At 34.7% G+C, this 20,048-nt stretch overlaps 4 protein-coding genes across 4 annotated transcripts; 1 reads left to right on the top strand and 3 right to left on the bottom strand.

Annotated features, from left to right (window-relative positions):
• Positions 1-2,135: 2,135 nt before the first annotated feature.
• Positions 2,136-3,836, bottom strand: LOC137922052 (cuticle protein 18.6-like). The gene is made up of 2 exons (XM_068764899.1): positions 3,804-3,836; positions 2,136-2,967 (listed from the first exon to the last, which is right to left on the bottom strand). The coding sequence occupies exons 1-2, from the start codon at positions 3,813-3,815 to the stop codon at positions 2,356-2,358; spliced, it is 624 nt and encodes a 207-aa protein (XP_068621000.1). The 5' UTR covers positions 3,816-3,836; the 3' UTR covers positions 2,136-2,355.
• A 6,892-nt stretch (positions 3,837-10,728) lies between these two features.
• Positions 10,729-11,300, top strand: LOC137921973 (larval/pupal rigid cuticle protein 66-like). Its single transcript, XM_068764781.1, has one exon. The coding sequence runs from the start codon at positions 10,729-10,731 to the stop codon at positions 11,278-11,280; it is 552 nt and encodes a 183-aa protein (XP_068620882.1). The 3' UTR covers positions 11,281-11,300.
• Positions 11,301-16,419: 5,119 nt separating this feature from the next.
• Positions 16,420-17,314, bottom strand: LOC137922106 (larval/pupal rigid cuticle protein 66-like). Its single transcript, XM_068764978.1, has 2 exons — positions 17,252-17,314; positions 16,420-17,158 (listed from the first exon to the last, which is right to left on the bottom strand). The coding sequence occupies exons 1-2, from the start codon at positions 17,261-17,263 to the stop codon at positions 16,550-16,552; spliced, it is 621 nt and encodes a 206-aa protein (XP_068621079.1). The 5' UTR covers positions 17,264-17,314; the 3' UTR covers positions 16,420-16,549.
• A 1,676-nt stretch (positions 17,315-18,990) lies between these two features.
• LOC137922411 (larval/pupal rigid cuticle protein 66-like) lies at positions 18,991-19,898 on the bottom strand. Its single transcript, XM_068765393.1, has 2 exons — positions 19,849-19,898; positions 18,991-19,388 (listed from the first exon to the last, which is right to left on the bottom strand). Exons 1-2 carry the CDS (start codon positions 19,852-19,854, stop codon positions 19,050-19,052), a joined length of 345 nt encoding a protein of 114 aa, XP_068621494.1. The 5' UTR covers positions 19,855-19,898; the 3' UTR covers positions 18,991-19,049.
• Between the last annotated feature and the right edge of the window lie 150 nt (positions 19,899-20,048).

Genomic DNA, 20,048 nt, shown 5'->3' with positions numbered 1-20,048 from the left:
TAGTCCCACACCGTAAATTTCCAATAAGACCAACTGGCAACTGTCTGCATTCAGCCGGACTCCTGACGTTACGCGAAAAGTGGTAGTCGAGTGTAAATTAAATTACTGACTCGTCTATTTGTTCTAAAAGTAACTCCTGGTTAAAACAGATGCGTTTATTATCCTTCAATGACAGTAGCATTAAATAATCTTTAAGTTTCAATGCAAAGTACCAGTAGAGTTGAAAATTCCAAATCGCAGCTAAATAAAAGCAAAAAACCTAAAAAAGTAATACACATATAGTTTACAAAATATTTTGCAATAAATATATGTTTTAATTAATTACTGCCTACATAATCTTGCGTTAGTTGAATAAAATTAACATTGCACGTTTCGCTCGTGAACAATATCAGCGTAAATAATTATTTCACTTTTATGAAACAATTAACACTAATTTATGTCTGTATCGAAAGTATTTAAAAATATTCCTGGATATATAATTTAGTTCTACACAGTAGTAATTAAATATTATCACCACCGCATTGAACGTTAGTTTGGGGTACGAATGTCATCATCACCTCCTCACTTATTTCAGCTGTAGGACATCTAACACCAGCCTTCATAGATATATAATAGGAGCGGCTGGAAGTGGCATGTATCGGCCAAGGTCGTCTATTCACTTGTGGATAGACGTATATAACGCTTTTCGGTCTGTGGTCTCCCCTGCAAAACCTTAAAGCACCCAACGATCACCTATTCTATGCAATATCTGGCCAGTACATTGCCTATTCAACTTGCCAATCCGCTTTCCGAAATCCCTAGCATATCTTTTTTCATAGCTCTTAGAGCGACTGTTTGCTAATGAAGCTCGAAGTGAGAGATCACGTTACACTGCCGTAAGTTATCACCGATGACATATTGGGCGTATAGATTCATCTCTAGGTATTACCAGAGGGAAACCATTGGAATATCACAACACAACAAAATTAATATTGTTTTGTTTTAAAATGAGGACTCTCTATTTATGAAATGATATATACGGGAACCTCCGGAATTTTAAACGAGTATTGAATGACTTTACAAGCCGATATCCCATAAAAAGAGCCGTCGTGCCGAGTCATTTTAAGCAGCGTCCCACGAACCAACGTAAGAGTATGACATCGTCGAAAATTTGTAAAATGAATAACAGGCTTGACTGAGGCTACCAAGGAAACCTCCGACCTTACTGTAAAGAGAAAAATTCGTCTTGAATTTTTTAATAAAAACTAAACAAATGTATCTTTATGGTATTAGCATAATTTATGCTACCAAACACAATAAGTTCGTTTTGCATATGTGATGATTTATTAAACGACCAAGTAACTTCAAGTACATTTATATCCTTAATTTACGTAATGATATCCTTGTGTCTTAATATCAAGGACACGGTAAAGTACATGTTAGTTTTTTGTACAGCTACAAAACCAGTCATACAGGAAATGGCACGTACAGAAATTGCTTATTTCAAAGTTGTACGGCCCATATTTAAGCTATTTGCGCGGGCGCAATTTATTATTAGTCAAATTGTCGGCGGATTGAAACCGTTCTCTTTAATTGCGTGCGAAAAGCATAGCGTAAATTAAAAATATAGAATAAATTTGAATATTATAGCTAATTACAAACACACATTTAGAAATCAAACGCTTGAATATTTTCTTATTTTACTGTTTATTAATATAATTAATAAAAAAATACAGAAATTCCATGTTATAATGGAATAGTTTATATGTTTATCTATAAGTTATATATTATTTTATTGTATTTTTTTTAAACGTTACATAATATATGTATATTATTATGCATCTATATGTTACTTTTCTTTAAATATATGTTATATGCACAATGGTAGAGAACTTTGACTTGCATTCGTAGCTCGTGGGTTCAATTCCCCGGATAGTCTTTTATATATTTTCATTTTGTACATTAATTGCCTTGCAGGGGGCGTCTAGGGTCTAAACAGGACTTCTTAATAAGATAAGTACATAGGGTTGGCCTTTTGTTATCACAGTTGAACAAAAATTGTACAAAAAATACCACAACTTATCTCTTAATTTCTGTAAAAAAAAAGATAGCAGAGAAATTGTACGAAATAGGTTGGAAAAAATGTTAAAAAAAAATAATTTATGAATAAATATATTTATTTATCGTAATGCTTTCATACAATTTACACAATATACAAATAAAATATTCACATACACACTTCAACCGGCCTCTAACGGCATAATATAAATCTTTATATGGCGTATTTTATTGGAGTAGGCATACGGAGGTATGGACACTAGCAAACTTTAATATGAATAAATCACAGCACAAAATTATTACATGAAAAGTTGAGATTTACCATCCCAGACGTGCGTGGCCGAGACCATGAATACCGTGGGAAAGAGCACCGTAGGCAACTGCACCATGTGCAAGAGGAGCCGCGATAGCTGAATGGACTAGTGGAGCGCTAGCGTATGTGTTGTAAGCTACAGGTGCTACGACAGCGCGGGCGAGAGGAGCAGCATGAGCGACAGTGTTGCTATGCGCAGAGTATGAGACGGAGGCTGGACGTGCTAAGGCTAGAGTAGCGCCGTGACCTGCGTAAGCCAACGGAGCAGAGTGAGCTGCGTAAGTCAAGGGACTGGCATGGGCTGCGTAAGCCAGAGGTGCGGCGTGAACAACTGGAGCAGCGACGACAGCGGGCGCTGCGTGAGCGATCACTCCAGGCTCCCTGCGCACTACAGCGTTAAAACCGCTGTGTGCGTCAGCTGCGTAGTCCACGACGCGACGGTGGCCATCAGACTCCAGCAACGAGTACTGTCCAACCACGCTGTCACCAACACGCGTCTCATGTTGGTTCTTCACGTCACCGGTGTGCGGGTCAGCTACGCCGTAAGAGAAGCTCGAATAATCACCATGGCTCGCGCTTCCTTGCGCAACTGCCACGAACAGAGTCAGGATAACGAACTAGAAAATGAGAATATTCCATTAATAATTCATTGTAAGAAATATATTGTATATACAAAAAGTCCATTTTTTGTGTAAACAATATAGTATAATCACGTTATCTTTTATTGAGGATACTGCCTAAAATTATAGAAAAATTAATGGCAAATTTTCAAATTTCCCGTGTTTCGATAACCTTTACAAGGCCGTCTGTCCATCCACCTTATGTGTTTGAAGTAATACTATTTTCAACTTCTTTATGTAATAAAAATTACCATTAATATAACAGGTAAACAGAATAAAAACCCATATAAACACACATATACAGAAATGAAAAAAAAAACGAACGTCAAGTAATTAATACTTTTTTAAATTATTTTAGTATTTTTAACTGATTACCATTTTTCTGAAACGTTTTTCAAATATGTTTGTATATTATTATAAGAATAGCGTTATTAAGTGTTTTTTAAGAACACATTTTTATTATTTTGTTATTATTTTTTTTATATTGGCTATCCAAGTTCACGGGCCCTTCCATTCCGTGAACTCAGTACCGATAAAGCTGTAAAAGTCCTCGGGCTAACAGTATAAACATCTACAGACACTATACTACGTATTAAAATATCATAATATTGCTTCGTTATATATCTAAAAGTGTAAAAAATAATTTGCTTAGTGTAAAGTGTAAAAAATAATTTCTATGAGTTTTTTTACGTTACCATTTAGAATGCTTTAAGAGAAAGAGCAGTTTCCTAAGCATTATTACCTATATTGATCTTATAACGAGAGATTAAGACAAGCTAGTACGTAGGAAGTGAATAAATAAATGATTAAATTAAGTAGTTCACTTGTATTACCTTGGAAAACATTTTGTACTGTTCTTTGTCTTGTCAACCTTTAAACTGATGAATGTACAACAATGAAAGCGTTTATATAGTCGATAGCTGTTACGCAATACCATACGTAATCAGACTTACAGCAGGAAACACCCGTGTTCACAAGGATACCCCGTTCTCATAACCGACATTGCTAGCTTGTAAAATTTTATCTTTCCGATCTATTTTAGGAGAATTGTAGATAATAAAAAAATGCGTTTGAAATCCTTTTGCAACTGACCGGACCTAATGAAGGTAAAACACAAGGTTAAGTTATAATTACAGAATTGTTAAAAATTCCTATCTTGCAATTTAAATGTTTATAATAATTTTATATTGATTTATCATAATCACAAAACGTACTTACCGTTTATTGTGAGATATATTAATATACTAGCTGTCCCTGTACGCTTCGCGTGGCCCAAATTGCCTTTTGTGGGAGTGATTTAATAAAATCTATTTTTGTTCATTTTTAACATGAAAGAAATATTCTGGACAAGTTTTATATCTATAAGAGTTATGGTTTGAAAATAAACTTTTAATTTTAATGAGTTTCTCTTTAGAGAGTAGATCTTCGCAAAATCCGTTCCAAGTTGTCCCCTATATAACAAAAAAAAATTCCTTCCAAGTCTCAAGTCTTAAAGCCTTATGGTACCAGAGATATCGTGAGGAGTCAGGCGGAAATCTCTATTATATCATATAGATACACATATATACTTTGTGTCCTTAAAATTGGGTGAATACAGTTTTGTACACATCACTAATGTAATTGATGATTATAACAATTTTCCAAAAAAGCAAAGTTTTGCAGAATCGTCTTATGCTTTACCAGCAGTATAAACTACTTTTTAGAGATTAGTCGAACAACTATCTTCTTGCGCCGTTTGTGCCTCGTTATTTATGACCTATAAGATTTACAAATATTTATGCATTCTCAACAATTTTTATTTTATACGAATCTGGCATATCAAATATAGCAAATCTGTAATAATCACGAGTTTAGAAAGTGATTGCGCTGATATTTATATATAAAAACAGCCGATAAAGACAAAAAATAATGGTTTTTTACTTCATCTTTTCCATAGTTTATTGAGATGAAAATTTCCTCTGATATCTATTAATTATTTTTAATCACATTTACATCAATTGTCAGCCCATAGACGCCTACTGCAAAGCACAGGCCTACTCTGAACATATCTATAAGGGGGGTAATTGCAACGCTTGGCAAACGGGCCAGCGATCGCAATGTGGTTTTATGGTACGCAGTAGACATTGCTGCTCATCCTATGAAAACTTGTGTGTGAGCAGGGGAAATATTATATAATTAATGTACAAAGTGTGAATTGTATAAATTTATATCCCGAGAATCCAACACGCGACCTACGATTGCAACACTCAGTTCTCTACCGCTGGTCTACCACTGCTCTATATCCACATATGCCTGAAGGTAATTGGCTAGTTAGAGACTAGTCAATAGTCGTTATTGTCAACTCGCGTTTATTTACTCTGGCCAAAACCCATTACGATATTACAAGTTTCTAGTAAGTTTTATAAGTTATGAAGAGTCGCTTGTAGAAAAAGTCTTTTAGGTGGCTGCGTGTAATTTTCGTTGCTTCTATAAGAAGGCCTGTGGATCAATTTTACTAAGAGGGCTTTTAATATTCTACGTTTCTAATATAATAAGAGATTTATAACCTTGATGGGTCTACCTCGACGTTGCAACGAGCCAAGTATGTTCGCCCAAGCAAACACAAAAGACTTCTTTGCAACTTTGTTCAAAAAGTTTTCCTTAATTATGCAGAGTCCGGGCTAATTCCGTCCGGGTTAATTAATTCAATCGATTCTAAAGATAATTGCTGGCTTGTTTGATACATATACTTATCTTATGGTTCTGTGTTCATGTCAAATTATTACTAAAATATTTTAAGTAAAATTGTAAGTATATACGCATTAATATTTATAGATACATTGTGTCTTATATAAAATTTATTATTATTGTTTTGCAATAATATATTATTGCTAATGCAAAAGGTAATGCAGTTGCAAGTATTCCAGTGCCATAACTATTGCAATAATTTATAAAATAACATTAAACCTTATTTCTCACATAGATTAACTTGGTTTCCGTTTTTCCAATACTATTATAACAATTATCATGGGCACGATCTATTGTTACTGACATAAAAAATTCTAAATGTGTCACTTATAGAAAGTAATTCTCAGTAAAAGTACTCAATCATATATTACATTGCAACAGAAACCAAGACCCATGATTAGTCCGTTGTATAGTTTCTTCACAGTACTTTTTTATATTTCTTTGAAGGGTTGAAGCATTCGTCTGTATTGACTATAAGAAAGATTGCAAAATAGAACTATGCATAAACCGTGTGGAAGTAACCTTAAAGTCTTCTATCTTTCCATCACAGTACCTTTTGTAGTCAAAGTACACATATACTATAATTTAGTTCTAAAACTACACATTAAATCTTTAAATATACTTTACTAATTATTACCAGCAAAAAAATTATTAAACTAGATTTAATAAACATTGAACAAGCAATAAATAATTTCCTTATGCGCACCCAAAATTTAATTAATGAAAGCGATCGTGGTAATATAAAAAGAGAACGAAAACTTCAGGGTTAATCAGTAACACACTGACGTTGAACCAAACACACGTACGATGGCCGCTAAGGTAAAATTTACTTACCGGAGAATTTGCTGTCTCATATGATTCATACTATTTAACATCGAACAACTAAAAAAAACAATAGAGTCGCGGGTTATAGCACTGTTAAAAAGATAACTATATTCTGTCATGTAATATTTTTTAATTGAAATCAACTATTTTTTTTTATTTCAGTTTGTTGTTCTTGCTTTGTTCGTGGCGGCTGCGCACGGAAGCGCTAGCCATGGAGGCTACTCGAGCTTCTCTTATGGCGTTGCTGACCCAGCGTAGCTCCGTCGTTCACCCTGCACCTCTGGCATACTCTGCGGTAGCACCAATTGCTTCCTACGGCGTTCATGCCTCTCCCCTGGCATACGCTTCTCCTCTCGCCTACGGCGCCTATGGCGCTTATGGCCACGGACACGGTGCTCGTTTGGGTTGGTAAATTATATTAAAAAGATTTGATCAAAGCAAGACATGTGAATTAATTTAATAAATAAAAAATATTTATTACTAATTTGTTTTTCCTTTCAACCTATATAATTGAAATTATTAAACTCACTGGTAGTAGGTCTCTCTTGTCAGATGCTGCTATCGTCTACGTTTGCAACCAAATTGTAATCATTAAGGATTACTTTTCATCAGTTTGTGTGGCGATACAGCTAGAATATACTGAGACGCGAAAAGTGGTTCTCGCTAGTAATCATATAATTGCCTAGAATTTCGTTCCATAAAATTCTTTCCTTTACACTTTTATATAAATATGTACTTATTTATGATTTGTGATTTCAATGTGAGGCTTTCATCATGGTGAATACATATGACAATCAGTTTTAAAATAACTGATTGTAAATAGCGTGCATGATATAAATAGGAGATGATGATATCAAATCTAAATTGTTGCTAAGATAAGTAAATTAAGGTGATTAATCGTAATCATGCAATTTTAATGTTAAGCTGGTAGTCCTGAGAACCCTTGAGCTTTTTTTCGTTACAGGAAAAAATTAAAACGCCCTTTCAACATTCTGTAGTTATAAAAGAAACATCAAGTTAATATAAAAATAAAACCATTCCTCGTTGTCATTTTAAGGGTAGCTTTAATTAAATATCAAAATTGTATTTACCGTGAGTGGCATATAATACAACATCATGTTTATTTAAATTTAAACCCCGTTTTTTATTTTTATTAAAAGTGTTCCGATTACATTCGGTGGAAGTTTACAATATACCTGGCAGTTAGTACATGATGGTATTTTCATAAAAATAATAAATTATATATATTGTTATTATGCTTGTGGTCGTAGGTCGCGGGTTCAATTCTCGGGATACAGTATTATAATTCACACTTTGTGCTTTAATTATATACGATTGACACTGCTCACAAACAAGTCCTTTGCGTACCATAATACCACACTTTCATCGCTAACCCGCCTGAAAAGCGTCGCTGTGATAGTATATCCTCCTGTAGATACCTTCGGGGAAGGTCTATGTCATGCAGTAGAGTCTATGGGATAAAGCGACGACAAACATAGAACCTAATAACTTAGACTATTTTTAATAACAAAGCATATACTCATAAACAAATATCAATATCAATAACATTGTGCCACTTATATCTTTGGTTATAAATATGCCCATAATTGGTAAACATATTGAAACGTTTTATTTTTATTGCCTTTATTATAGCTACAACATTTTTATACGATAATACGTCAGCCATGATTATTTTTATTGTCAACCGTAATAAAAATTATAGTTAATGCAATTTCTACCTTATTTTTATGGTCAGCATAGTGTTTATTCTGAAAGATAATTCTTACATCGTTATGCGTTAGAAATCCTCCTAGTTTTAAATTGGAGGATTCTATTATTAGGGAGATGAACCTGAATCTTGTTACAAACCAACTGGACTGTTTTGATATTCAGTAGCTATCGCAATAAATAATCTTTAGTGGTTAAGAACATGAATAAAAAGCGAAGCCTTTTCGATAAAGATTAACATAATTGTTAAAGTGGCATTCGAAATTTAGGGGAGGCTTTCTGCCATTTAAAAGGTAGTCCAGCGGTAAGGACTGAAACTTGCAATCATAGGTCGTGAGTTCGATTACAGCAATACAATCTCATGTAATTCACAATTTGTACATTAATTATGCAAGATCGCCATTGCTTACAAACAATGTTTCAGAGAATGAATAGCAGCGTCCTCTGCGTACCATAATACCACACTGCGATCGCCAACCCGCCTGCCAAATGTGGCTATTATGGTATATACCCCCATAAATATATTTGGGGGAGGCCTATGTCTTGCAGCGATCATCTATGAGCTGAAACGACAACTATAATATAAATTAAATACAAAAGAGAAGTCGCAACACTGATAGTAATTTTTAAATATCGGTCATAAAGGATCGGCGCTGGCATTAAGAGTATTGAATAATTAATTCTTTTTTTTGACGATCAGATATTTTTGGTATATTTTTTTCTTTTGCAGCGCTTAAGATAACCGTGTCTTTACATGACATGGTAAGAGAAATTGTGCATATCGTCTTAAAACCAATGATTTCTTTGCATTTCAAATTGTTCATAAGCACGCAACAAAAAATTGTAAATAATCCTTTTATAATGATTTTAAGTGATAAATAAGCTTGGATATTTATTATTCAACTTAAAATAAAAATAAACTTTAGTGTTTTGGGCTCTTGTTATATCAGGAGGCTCGAAATCTCCGTTGCTTTTTACTTAAGACTGCCATTACACGAGAGCTCAAACGAAAAAGATTCTAGTTTCAAACTACCCAGGCAGGCTTGAGGCATCCGTTTCTGAAATTATTCTAATGACTTAAAAGCCGCAGTAAATATCGAAATGAAACATTTTTGTAATAAGATCTGCGTGGGTTAAAAGAATTAATCGAAGAATTAGAATTTGATGTCTTGTGTTTCAATCGATGTGCATTTAAGCGTAAATACATGAACGATTTATTGTTTCTCGAATTCAAAATAACGATTTTTTATATTATATTACATATGTACTTATATATTTATTAATTCGTAAGTTATTCGTTGTTACACATCCTATATATATAATATAAAGTTTATTAAGTAACTTTTTTCTATGTAGAATTTTTCGACCACTTCTTGTATAAGTTTTCAAGTTTCATCAATAAGAATAAATAAATAATTAAATAAAATATTTATACAAGTAGTCACTATAAATGCATGATAATTTGTATGAATAACTTACACCTGAGTAACTGTAATATTTTAATCAATAAATCAAATGCATCCACCTTGTAATAGCCTATTCACTCTTCTTAAAGGCCATACAGGCTGAATGGCATATACGTCAAACTTTACGAATTTAAAATTATCATTAAATATACCTGAATAAAACAGAGCATACTTCGGTACTACAACATGTATGAAGTAAGAACAAGTATCAGAACTCATTGGGTTAGTTATTTATATCTGTTCAGATGGCCTAAAGTTTCTAGAGTGACGACTCCGAGCCGATAAACGTGGCTGGGTCACACACTAGGTGATACCGCACTGGATGCATCGGAGGCCAGGTTTACGAGGTGATCTTTGAGGCATGCTTGTGCCTTACTGTGGGCTGACAAAATGATGATGACGATTAGGACATACTGTTATATACACCCACATATCTATGTATGTCCATACATATACCCCTACTACTTTATTAATTTATCTATTACTTGTATTTTTAGATATATAATCGTATCTGCTCCTGTAATAAATATATTATTCTAACTCAAACATTGCTTTCCTTAAAAGTGGACACCAAATACTTGTTGATGATTTATTTAGTTGGCGAAATAACAATTTTTATTTGAAATTGTATATCCCAAGGTGATATGTCAGAATAACGTGAACATTAAGTGCGGATATATTAACATTGTTAAAAAAACCGTCAATATTATATTGCCTTGAACATAATTGTGTATTACGATTAGTCGCTTATGTAATTTAAATGAAACACAGCAATGTGTTGAAGGAAAAATTTTGACATTAATTAAATTTTCGAAAGTAATAACTCGCGTAAATAGCTTCCTCATGCAGAACCAACTATTTTTATGGAAACGTGTATATAAATAGAGAACGTTAAGTCTTTGGGTCAATCAGTAACTGAGGTTCAAACACGATGGCCGCTAAGGTAAACTTCACTTACTGGAGATTTTGCTGTTAAAAAGATAGTAACATTCTATCATGTAATATTTTTTAAATGAAATCAACTATTTTTTTATTTCAGTTTGTTGTTCTTGCTTTGTTCGTGGCGGCTGCGCACGGAATCGCTAGCCATGGTGACTATTCGAGCTTCTCTTACGGCGTAGCTGACCCGCACACCGGTGACGTGAAGAACCAACATGAGACGCGTGTTGGTGACAGCGTGGTTGGACAGTACTCATTGTTGGAGTCTGATGGCCACCGTCGCGTCGTGGACTACGCAGCTGACGCACACAGCGGATTTAACGCTGTAGTACGCAGGGAGCCTGGAGTGATCGCTCACGCAGCGCCCGCTGTTGTCGCTGCTCCCATCGCTCCTCTGGCTTACGCTGCCCGTGTCGCTCCTTTGGCTTATGGAGCTCACGCTGCTCCTCTTGCAGCCCAGATCGCTCCAGCGACATCATACTCCGCGTACAGCAGCTCCGTCGCTCACGCCGCTCCCCTCTCGACTTACGGAGCTTACGTTTCACCTCTGGCTTACAACACGTACGCCTCTCCTCTATCTCACGGCGCAATCGCCTACGGTCACGGCGCCCATTACGGCTTGTGAATATCATGAATATTTATAAATTGAACCAAAGTAGCGCAGATTTGTACATAAAATAAATTAAAACTGATTATTTTAACTATTTAATTTTAATTTATCCTTTCATAACTATTTCTTTGTGATCTTTAATGCTACCATTGTCTTCTTTATAGTCGCCCAATGGATAGCATAGGCCCGCCCCAAAGATATGTATGATGATAAATCATAATCGCTACGCTTAGCAAGCGGGTTGTCGATCGTAGTGTGGTATTATGATACGCAGGAGACGGTGCTGCCCATCTCTGAAAACACGTTTATGAGAATTGGTAACTTTATATAATGAGTGCAAAGTGTGAATTATATGAGGTTGTATCCCGGAAATCGAACCCGCTAGTTCTCTACCACATGGCTACCACAGTTCATATGTACTACCATACTTTTTATTATAGTAAAGGGAACAAACAGTGTAATGAACAGAAAATAATAAACACAATTTTTTCATAACAAATTACAAAAAAGTTTTCAGCCTAAAACATTCATAAATCACGAAATCAGATCTATAGTAGCCGTATCATATCAGCCGTAGGAGGTCCACAGCCGGACACAGACCTTCCTTGTATATTTTCAATGGAACAAGTTTGAAGCAACTTGCTTCCATCATCGACAAACGATCGATTTGACGAACTTAAGAAGGTAGTCTCTTCACCTCGTGGGCAGACCGTCGTCGTAGCTGCTCTTGCCGATCGATGGTATTCATTTCAGAATACTCAGGTTCAAGTGGCCAGCTGTTCTACGCGTTAGTTATCTTTTTAAACTTACCATTAATTGTTATTTAAAACAGATTAATCAACTGTTACTGTTTGTTATTCAGCAGCCTTAAATTACCTTTAGTGGAAAAAATACATACTAGACTAGCTAACTGCGTGGTCTAGTAAGTTTAACCCTTTCCACTACAAGGCTGTTATGTAGCATCGATAAAATTTAATTTAATTATAGTATCTTGCGATTCTAGAATATGTTTCATTCATTCGTGATTCAAATATTTTAGTAACAAAAATCTTTCCTGTTTTAAAATTTTCCGCAAAAAGAAGTATTACACCATGTCGAGTATCACTCGACAGTGGAGCTTGTGGAACAAAATCAGTGTCGAGGGACACTCGATATTGGAGTGGAAAGGGTTGACCTGTTTATTATTATAATACATGCACATAAATTCTTAGTAACTTATAGAATTACAATAAACATTTAGAATCGAATTTACAGTAAGATCACCTTAATTAACAATAGATGCGTTGCTAGAATTTCTTTCGCTATTTCTTCTCCCGACGTTTTATTTTTACAAAATAGTGATAATCATAGAATTTCGCAGCGGTCAAAGCAACCGATTTAGCCAAGTTTTAACCACAGGCACTAATCAAGGCATCCCATCAAGGGATAACACGAAAAACAAAACGAAATTCTGAGCATTCTTTAGAGCATCCACGTGGCTTAAAACCTGGAGGGCCTCCCAATCTATAAGAGTACATAATGAAACATTTCCAACCGTGGTTCGTGAGGTAGCCTTCAAGTTAAGTTTCTGAAAAAGGTTTAGGCCAGGCGATAAATTAAAGAAATAATTTGTAAAATTACCGTTGGCAAGCTGATGGCGTTATCTATGTTAAAAAATTAAAAAGATTGCGAAAACAAAAAAAATACAATTAATAATCATGTAATGACTAATAGACTTAAATTCCTAGTATAAAAAGGTTTATAACGTAACAAATTCGAGTGTCATATTAAAGGTATTGTCCAATATTTTATTAACGTTGTGTAGTTTCGTTCTAAATTTTACGTATCAGGAAATATTTTGCGAATGATAATCGTAATATCTCCTTTCACCTTAACACCGTCCTTGCCCTGGTGTTGTTATCCTATATACAATAACGCATAACAACTCCACCCGGTATTAATCGGTTTATTGGCCCATAGTAGAAAGTAAATGAAGGTAGTTAAAATACAAGTTGATTTACCTAGCTTTACACCTATACGTATAAAGATAAAGGACATAAATATAGATAAAGATAAAATTCGTTTATTCAACGTTGGAACATTTAACAGAACTCTTAACGATTGACAGATAATTTTATATAATTTATTTTGTTTTCTACTCTGGTTCGTAAGAAGTTCGTAAGAACAGGAAGAATGTCATTATTAATCCACAATCCATAAATATGCATTGAGCAATTGCATATGCATTGAGGCGTAAATACGTGAAAGATTACTTTGTTTCACGAATTTAAAATAACAACTTTTTTATTTATTTATACATTGTATACATATGTTTATGTGCATACAATGCATATATGTATATATGCATGTGAGTTTATATGTATCTTGTAAAACTTCGTTGCTCATCATGTATGTGCCATAGAGTTTATTAAGTAACTTTCTTCTACTTAGGATTATGACCCTTTCGCACGTCCTCACAATGTAAATAATGCTAAAGCCAGAAACTTGTAATGACTCCTTGTTGTATAAGCCGCCTGTTATAGTGTAACTAGTTTTTAAGTTTTCTGAACGAGTAAAAATAAGAAAACAAAAATAAAATCAACACATCTTTTTATAAAGTTTAATACAGATTTATACATATACACTATATCAGATATAGTCTAAATGGAAATAAAATTATTACACTATTTTTTACATATAATTATAAAAAAATTATGATTAAAATAACGATGTAAACAATTTTATTTTGAACCTGTAAGACAAATATCATCATCATCATCATTATTCCAGCCCTAGGACTTCCATTGATGAACATGGGTCTCCCTGATATATTTTCATAAGGCGGCCTGCTTCCAGCGTTCTTCCGAAGACCGTAACAAGGGCGTAGCCGTGGTCTGCACTCCATAAGCTTGGGGCACCAGCGATCATCTGTTGGAGATTTTTTTAAGAAAGCACTATGATAATCAAATTGTATAATTTGAGATCGTACACCTTAAATTTGCTATAAATTATTATATATGAAGATTCTTCCCATCACAAATTAATTAAGCCTTGTAAAAGATTATTAAACAAATATAAACATTATTTAGTTCTATTATAAATCCGTCAGTTATGGTATGAAACCGTTTTACACTTATCATTGTAGGCGACAAGTAATCAGTCACAAACAACTTTCTAAGCTATCTCTTCTTAATTACATTTAGAGGAAATTTAATTAAAATACACACGTGTAATATGTTCTAAAGTGAAGTTGCTAAGTAATTTTGTTACAAGTGTCCTCGGGTATATTGAATACTAAAGCGGAACTAAATTATAATGTAATTTGCGAAAATGAAATGTAATTTCGACACTTTAAATAAATCAGACAAAAATAAATTACACGGTAAAAGGTTTCAAATTATTTATTTCTCTAATAGGGTCATTGCTCTCTTAGATATTGCTAATTAAACAAGAGTTGTGTATTATTTTATATTCATTATTTTTTTTATTGCACTATTTATTATGCCAAAAATAGCATGGATCTTACCGATGTTCTGACCCTTTTTAAGTATTAGATAAGAAGCTGGGGGAAATAAGAAGCTGGGTTCTGTAATTTAGATGTGAAAGCAAATCCAGTTAAAGAATTATTTCAAAAAGAGGCCTAGGTCCATTCACTACTGGACAAAGGCTTCTTTTATAGATTTCAAATAAGGCCGGTTAGACTACCTGGATTGCCTGCTTCTAGCCTCTTCGGAAAAGTTTAACAAGGTCACCTGGCCGCCTTCTGGGTGGACGTCTTAAATCTAGAAATTTAAGGAGACAGCGGCCACCTGTTTCGCATGCTATGTGGCTTGCTTAATGCTACTTGAACTTGCTAACCCTCTGGGCTATATTGATTACTTTTGTTCGTCTACAGATCTCTTTATTCCTAATTCAATCACGTGAAGAAATACCGTGAATAGTCTTCTCCATGGTTCGTTAAGCGAATGCGTGTGAACTTGCAAATGAGACCCGAAGTGAGACTAAACGTTTTTACGCCCTAAGGCATCATAGGTCATAGATTTTCGCCTTAAAGCACTCAAGAAAATTGGACGAGAAGATGTTTCGTAGTTTGCCAAATGATGTCTAGCGGAGTTAGCTTTGACTCTTTGTCCAAGTATAAGGAGCATTATATATGTTACAATGTTACTGATTACCCACAACAGCTGTAGAGTAAAAAAAGTCCCGTGTCAAATTCCCGAGAAAATACATGGATTTTTTTAAGTCACCGGAAAACCCCTGCCGTCAATTGGCTGAGACCTTATATAGTGCGTTACATTTTTTCATACATTTGGCTTATTACTAATTTATTGATAATTTTTGTCTGTGTGACCGATTCATATTTACATTAATATCTTGTTATTACGAAATTCCTTATTACTAAATGTTATTCGATATAAATTAATTTTCTTATTTTAAATATTCATTTTATGTTCTACATATACGACATGTGTGCCATATATTAATAAAAAAAAATAGACGGCAATGTGGTATAATTGTCACATCTGATTATCATTATTTATTTAATTTTTTTACGAGTCTGGTACTTAAAGTTGATCCGTATATTTTTCTCTTGGTTTGTGTACTATCTATTGTTCTATTTTGAACTATCAGGATGAGCGAATAATTAAAAAAGAGGTTTAATAACAATTTACACAAAAAAACCAAGCGCGTTTGGCAGTTATTAGCACAGATAAAAAATATATAGCTTTGTTAATGGTATTATGCACTACAACATGTTCAAATAATTGACATTTGACAGACTCTTAAACTGATCTTCACTATCTATTTATTCAACATTCATTTCCAGTTTTTTATGTTTTTTGCCAAACACCGTCTGGTATGTTACTCTCTATTAATATTTCTTTTTTCAATCAAAGATGTATGGAAATTGATGTTTATTAATTTAAAATCGTAATGTGCAGTGTATCATCATTCTAATGATATTTAAGTGTTTTTGTGATTAATATTTTTAATTTTAATGCTAAATAATATCACAAGTCCTGAGAAAGCAATAAAAAATATTGTCTAATACATTTGCATTTTGCCAATTTAGTAAAATATGTTATATAGCGGTAACCGATTTTTATATATTATAGTTTTAACAAACAAATTTGCTTCAGTGATGTAGCTGGGATTTTATAAAAAGATAGTTTTGAACTTATTAAAAGTTTATTCATTATTTCAATCACAGTTTCACAACATTTACTCACGTTTTCTTAGAATAAATTACAGGTATCCGTTGTAACATTTATTATTGCCTAGTAGTTGTTTATGCGTTCGATTCTTAATGATGGTATCCGTGGCCGAGAGCGAGTCCGTGCGCTCCGAGAGCAAGTCCGTGCGCTCCGAGTCCGAGTCCATGCGCTCCAAGACCGAGACCGTGCGCTGCAAGACCACCGTATGCTACGGCACCGTGAGCGAGGGGAGCGATAGCTGCACCATGGGCAAGAGGAGCGGCTACAACGGCAGGGACACCGTGGTTAACGGAGGTGCTATGCGCGGAGTAAGATACTGCACCGGGGGCAACATGTGCTCCGTAAGCGAGAGGAGCAGCGTGAGCAGCATAGGCCAGAGGGGCAGCGACAGCGGGAGCGGCGTGGGCAACTGGGGCAGCAACCACAGCGGGCGCGGCGTGAGCGAGCAGAGCTGGGTCGCGGCGGACGACTGCGTTGAATCCGGAGTGAGGTCCAGCGGCGTAATCTACGGTACGACGATGACCGTCAGACTCCAACAGCGAGTACTGGCCGACTACGTTGTCTCCGATGCGAGTCTCATGTTGGCTCTTCACGTCACCAGTGTGAGGGTCGGACACGCCGTACGAGAAGCTCGTGTAGTCAGCTCCGTGGATTGCGCTGCCTTGGGCGGCAGCCACCAATACGGCCATAACGACGAACTGTAAATAATATGAGGATATTATATTTAATTGCTGCGATAATTTTTAATTACTTAAATAGTTGTTACATTATAAAGTAGTTATCGTATTTACCTTAGCTGCCATTTTGGTATGTATGAGTTTGTTGCACAGTGGACTGTGAATGATCAATCTGGGTTGGTGCTGGTCATTTTATACAAGTCCTGCACAATCATTGTGTGCTATTAATAGGAAGTAAAAGACAGTTGTCCGCTCTAGGTCACGCGGCGTAGCTTTTAGAGTTCAATTTCGTCGGTTAACGTTTAAGCAATAACCAACGCGGAACTCGGCAGGACATTCTGACCACGCCGCGTAATGTTATTTACCTCAAACTTGCGTCTTAGCACAAAAAACTTCCCTTTGTAGAGACATTGAACCGCTTAGATCCTATCCATAAGGACGAAAAAAAGTTCTTCAGGTACTAACATACCGACAACGTCTAAAAAGTTTCAGATTCCAATTGTATTGTTTTCCTAATATAAGACTTACCTAATAAATATCTTTGAACATAGACTGTCCTCTTTGTAGCTTTGTAATTTTTATTATCGTTAGAAAATTTAGAAAATTTATCATATATCAATTGTAAATGAAAAGTCAAATTAAATATGCAAATATTGAATAATGATCCTTCTATGTAATATTTCCTTTATTATATTATAAAACTATTTTCATTTCTAGTTTAATGAAAATCATTGTTCACTTCTGCTTTTAACGTAAGCACTTGTTTTGAGTTAGTACTGTATGTTATTACGAGTATATTTATGCTATGGTTACAAATGTACATATTAAAATTTAAATAGTGATAATAAGCTGACGAATGAGATATATGATAACTAAGATTAGTTATCATATATCACAGTTAGTTATGAAATTGTTAGTTAGCTTTGAAATTGAAACTGTTAACCAAAATAAGTCATATTATTCGCTTATTACGATAATTTCCATATTATTTGATTTCGTTATATCTGAGATAATAATAATTATATATTAATATATTTAAATTTAAGATCTCTTCTAGATGTTAAAATATTTTTCAAAGTAAATTGATATCATTGAAGTATAAAAAAATAACTATTTTGTATGTACTCGAATACAATTGAATCAGATTAGATATTATTTGACTCAATGTTAAAATCATTGCCATAAGTTGGTTATTGTCCGGTGACCTTGTACATAAATTACATTCCCCGACTTCAATTGTGCTTGGTTGTAATTAAACAGTTAAGACATTTGAAATATGCGAAGGCAATGTTAACCTTTGTTTGTATGTTCCCATTTTCCGTTTTATTGATTTCATTTGAATCTAAGATATAGTTTAATTTCTATTCAAAATCAACGTCTAGAATTGTTAACATACAGCAAATTTATGGATAAGAAAAACTACACTCATGTTACAAAATGTAACATACTATGTTACCGGGAATCGAAGAAATCGTTATAGAACTAAAAAATACTTTCATCATGGAACGGAGTAAAGCACCGTGTACTTTTTGTAATATTTTCGTTATTATCATTTCCTCTAAATTTCCGACCAACGACCAACGACCGTCAAGGTTATCTCTTCACTTGTTGGTAGACGTCCTAAAAAGCAGCAGCTTATGACTATCTGTGATCTCCTGTCTAGAATCCTATGGTTCTAGCAGACCGATGTAATACAAATAGATTACAGAGTAAGAACCATTGTGTCATTACAAAGTAAAAAGTGACGAAATAATTTTTTAGCTAATTAAGTTCCTTAAGGAATATTCGAACGGGGTATTTAAATAAAAAGTGGCAGAAATCAAACGTATTAACAAATGTAAATGTGTGGAATGGCGGTCATTTTATTTACAAGTCAATTATTTACAAATGCAAAGTCGTCACGTTGTCTCGTTCAGAATAAACGGTTGTAAGCGTAAGGCGCAAGTCCGAAACGAGGGTAAGCAGCCCAGCTTCCGTAGCCATAGGGAGAGGCATAGGCGAATGGAGCGGCGGGGATCAGAGCTGGGTCTTTCCTGACAACGGCGTTGAAACCTTCTTGACCTGCAGCATAGTCTACAGTACGGCGGGTACCGTCGGCGTCGAGGAGCGAATATTGGCCCTGTACATTGTCTCCAGCACGACTTTCAATCTGGCTCTTGTAGTCTCCGGTGTAAGGATCAGCAACACCATACGAGAAGCTGGAGAAGTCAGCGGCGTTAGCCACAGCTACCAGGGCGAGCACGATTAGAAACTAGAAAACATAAATTATAATAAACATTATAAATCATTTGCAATGAATAGCCATTCCTCGATACTATCATTACAGCTATAGGATGTCCACAGCTGGGTATAGAACTCCCTAATAGATCTCTCATAAGATCGATTGGAAGCAACCTGCTTCCAATATCTTCGTTTGAAGGTTAATAAGGTTGATTTTTTTTGTTTAACTTCTAGCTTGTAGAAGTACGTTCTACGCTGCTTTTGTTGATCCAGAACTTTAAGTTGAAATCAATAGTCATTAGGTTAATAAAAAAACTTGGAGAGAAGTGAACAAGATAAAAAAGATATGAACAAAATTGCTTTATTCAGTCATTGTGCAATGGCCTACTAGAGAATATATAGACTTCTAGACAAATAAAGGAAGGAAATAGTATACAAAAGCATTTCAATGATTAAAATTATGTATTAAAATTACAAAGATTGGTCTTTACCTTCATGGTAATGGAGATGTGAAAATGTTCTAGGTGTGAGAACAACGGTGAATCCCTTGACTATGATCTTCAATCCAACGTCCCAGAGCATTTATACTACGTAGGGACTGTTCCAGTTTCGCTGCTTAACCTGTTTGCTTGTAAAGAAATTCAGGAAGTATCTAAAAGTCAAGTTCGTTCGGGCGATGCACCGTGCAATG

The sequence above is a fragment of the Battus philenor genome, unplaced genomic scaffold, assembly GCF_028537555.1.
Source record: "Battus philenor isolate CCGP_79_NKW_IND1 unplaced genomic scaffold, ilBatPhil1.0.hap1 SCAF_2, whole genome shotgun sequence".
Lineage (NCBI taxonomy): Eukaryota > Metazoa > Arthropoda > Insecta > Lepidoptera > Papilionidae > Battus > Battus philenor.
This window is presented reverse-complemented; position numbering and strand designations above follow the sequence as displayed.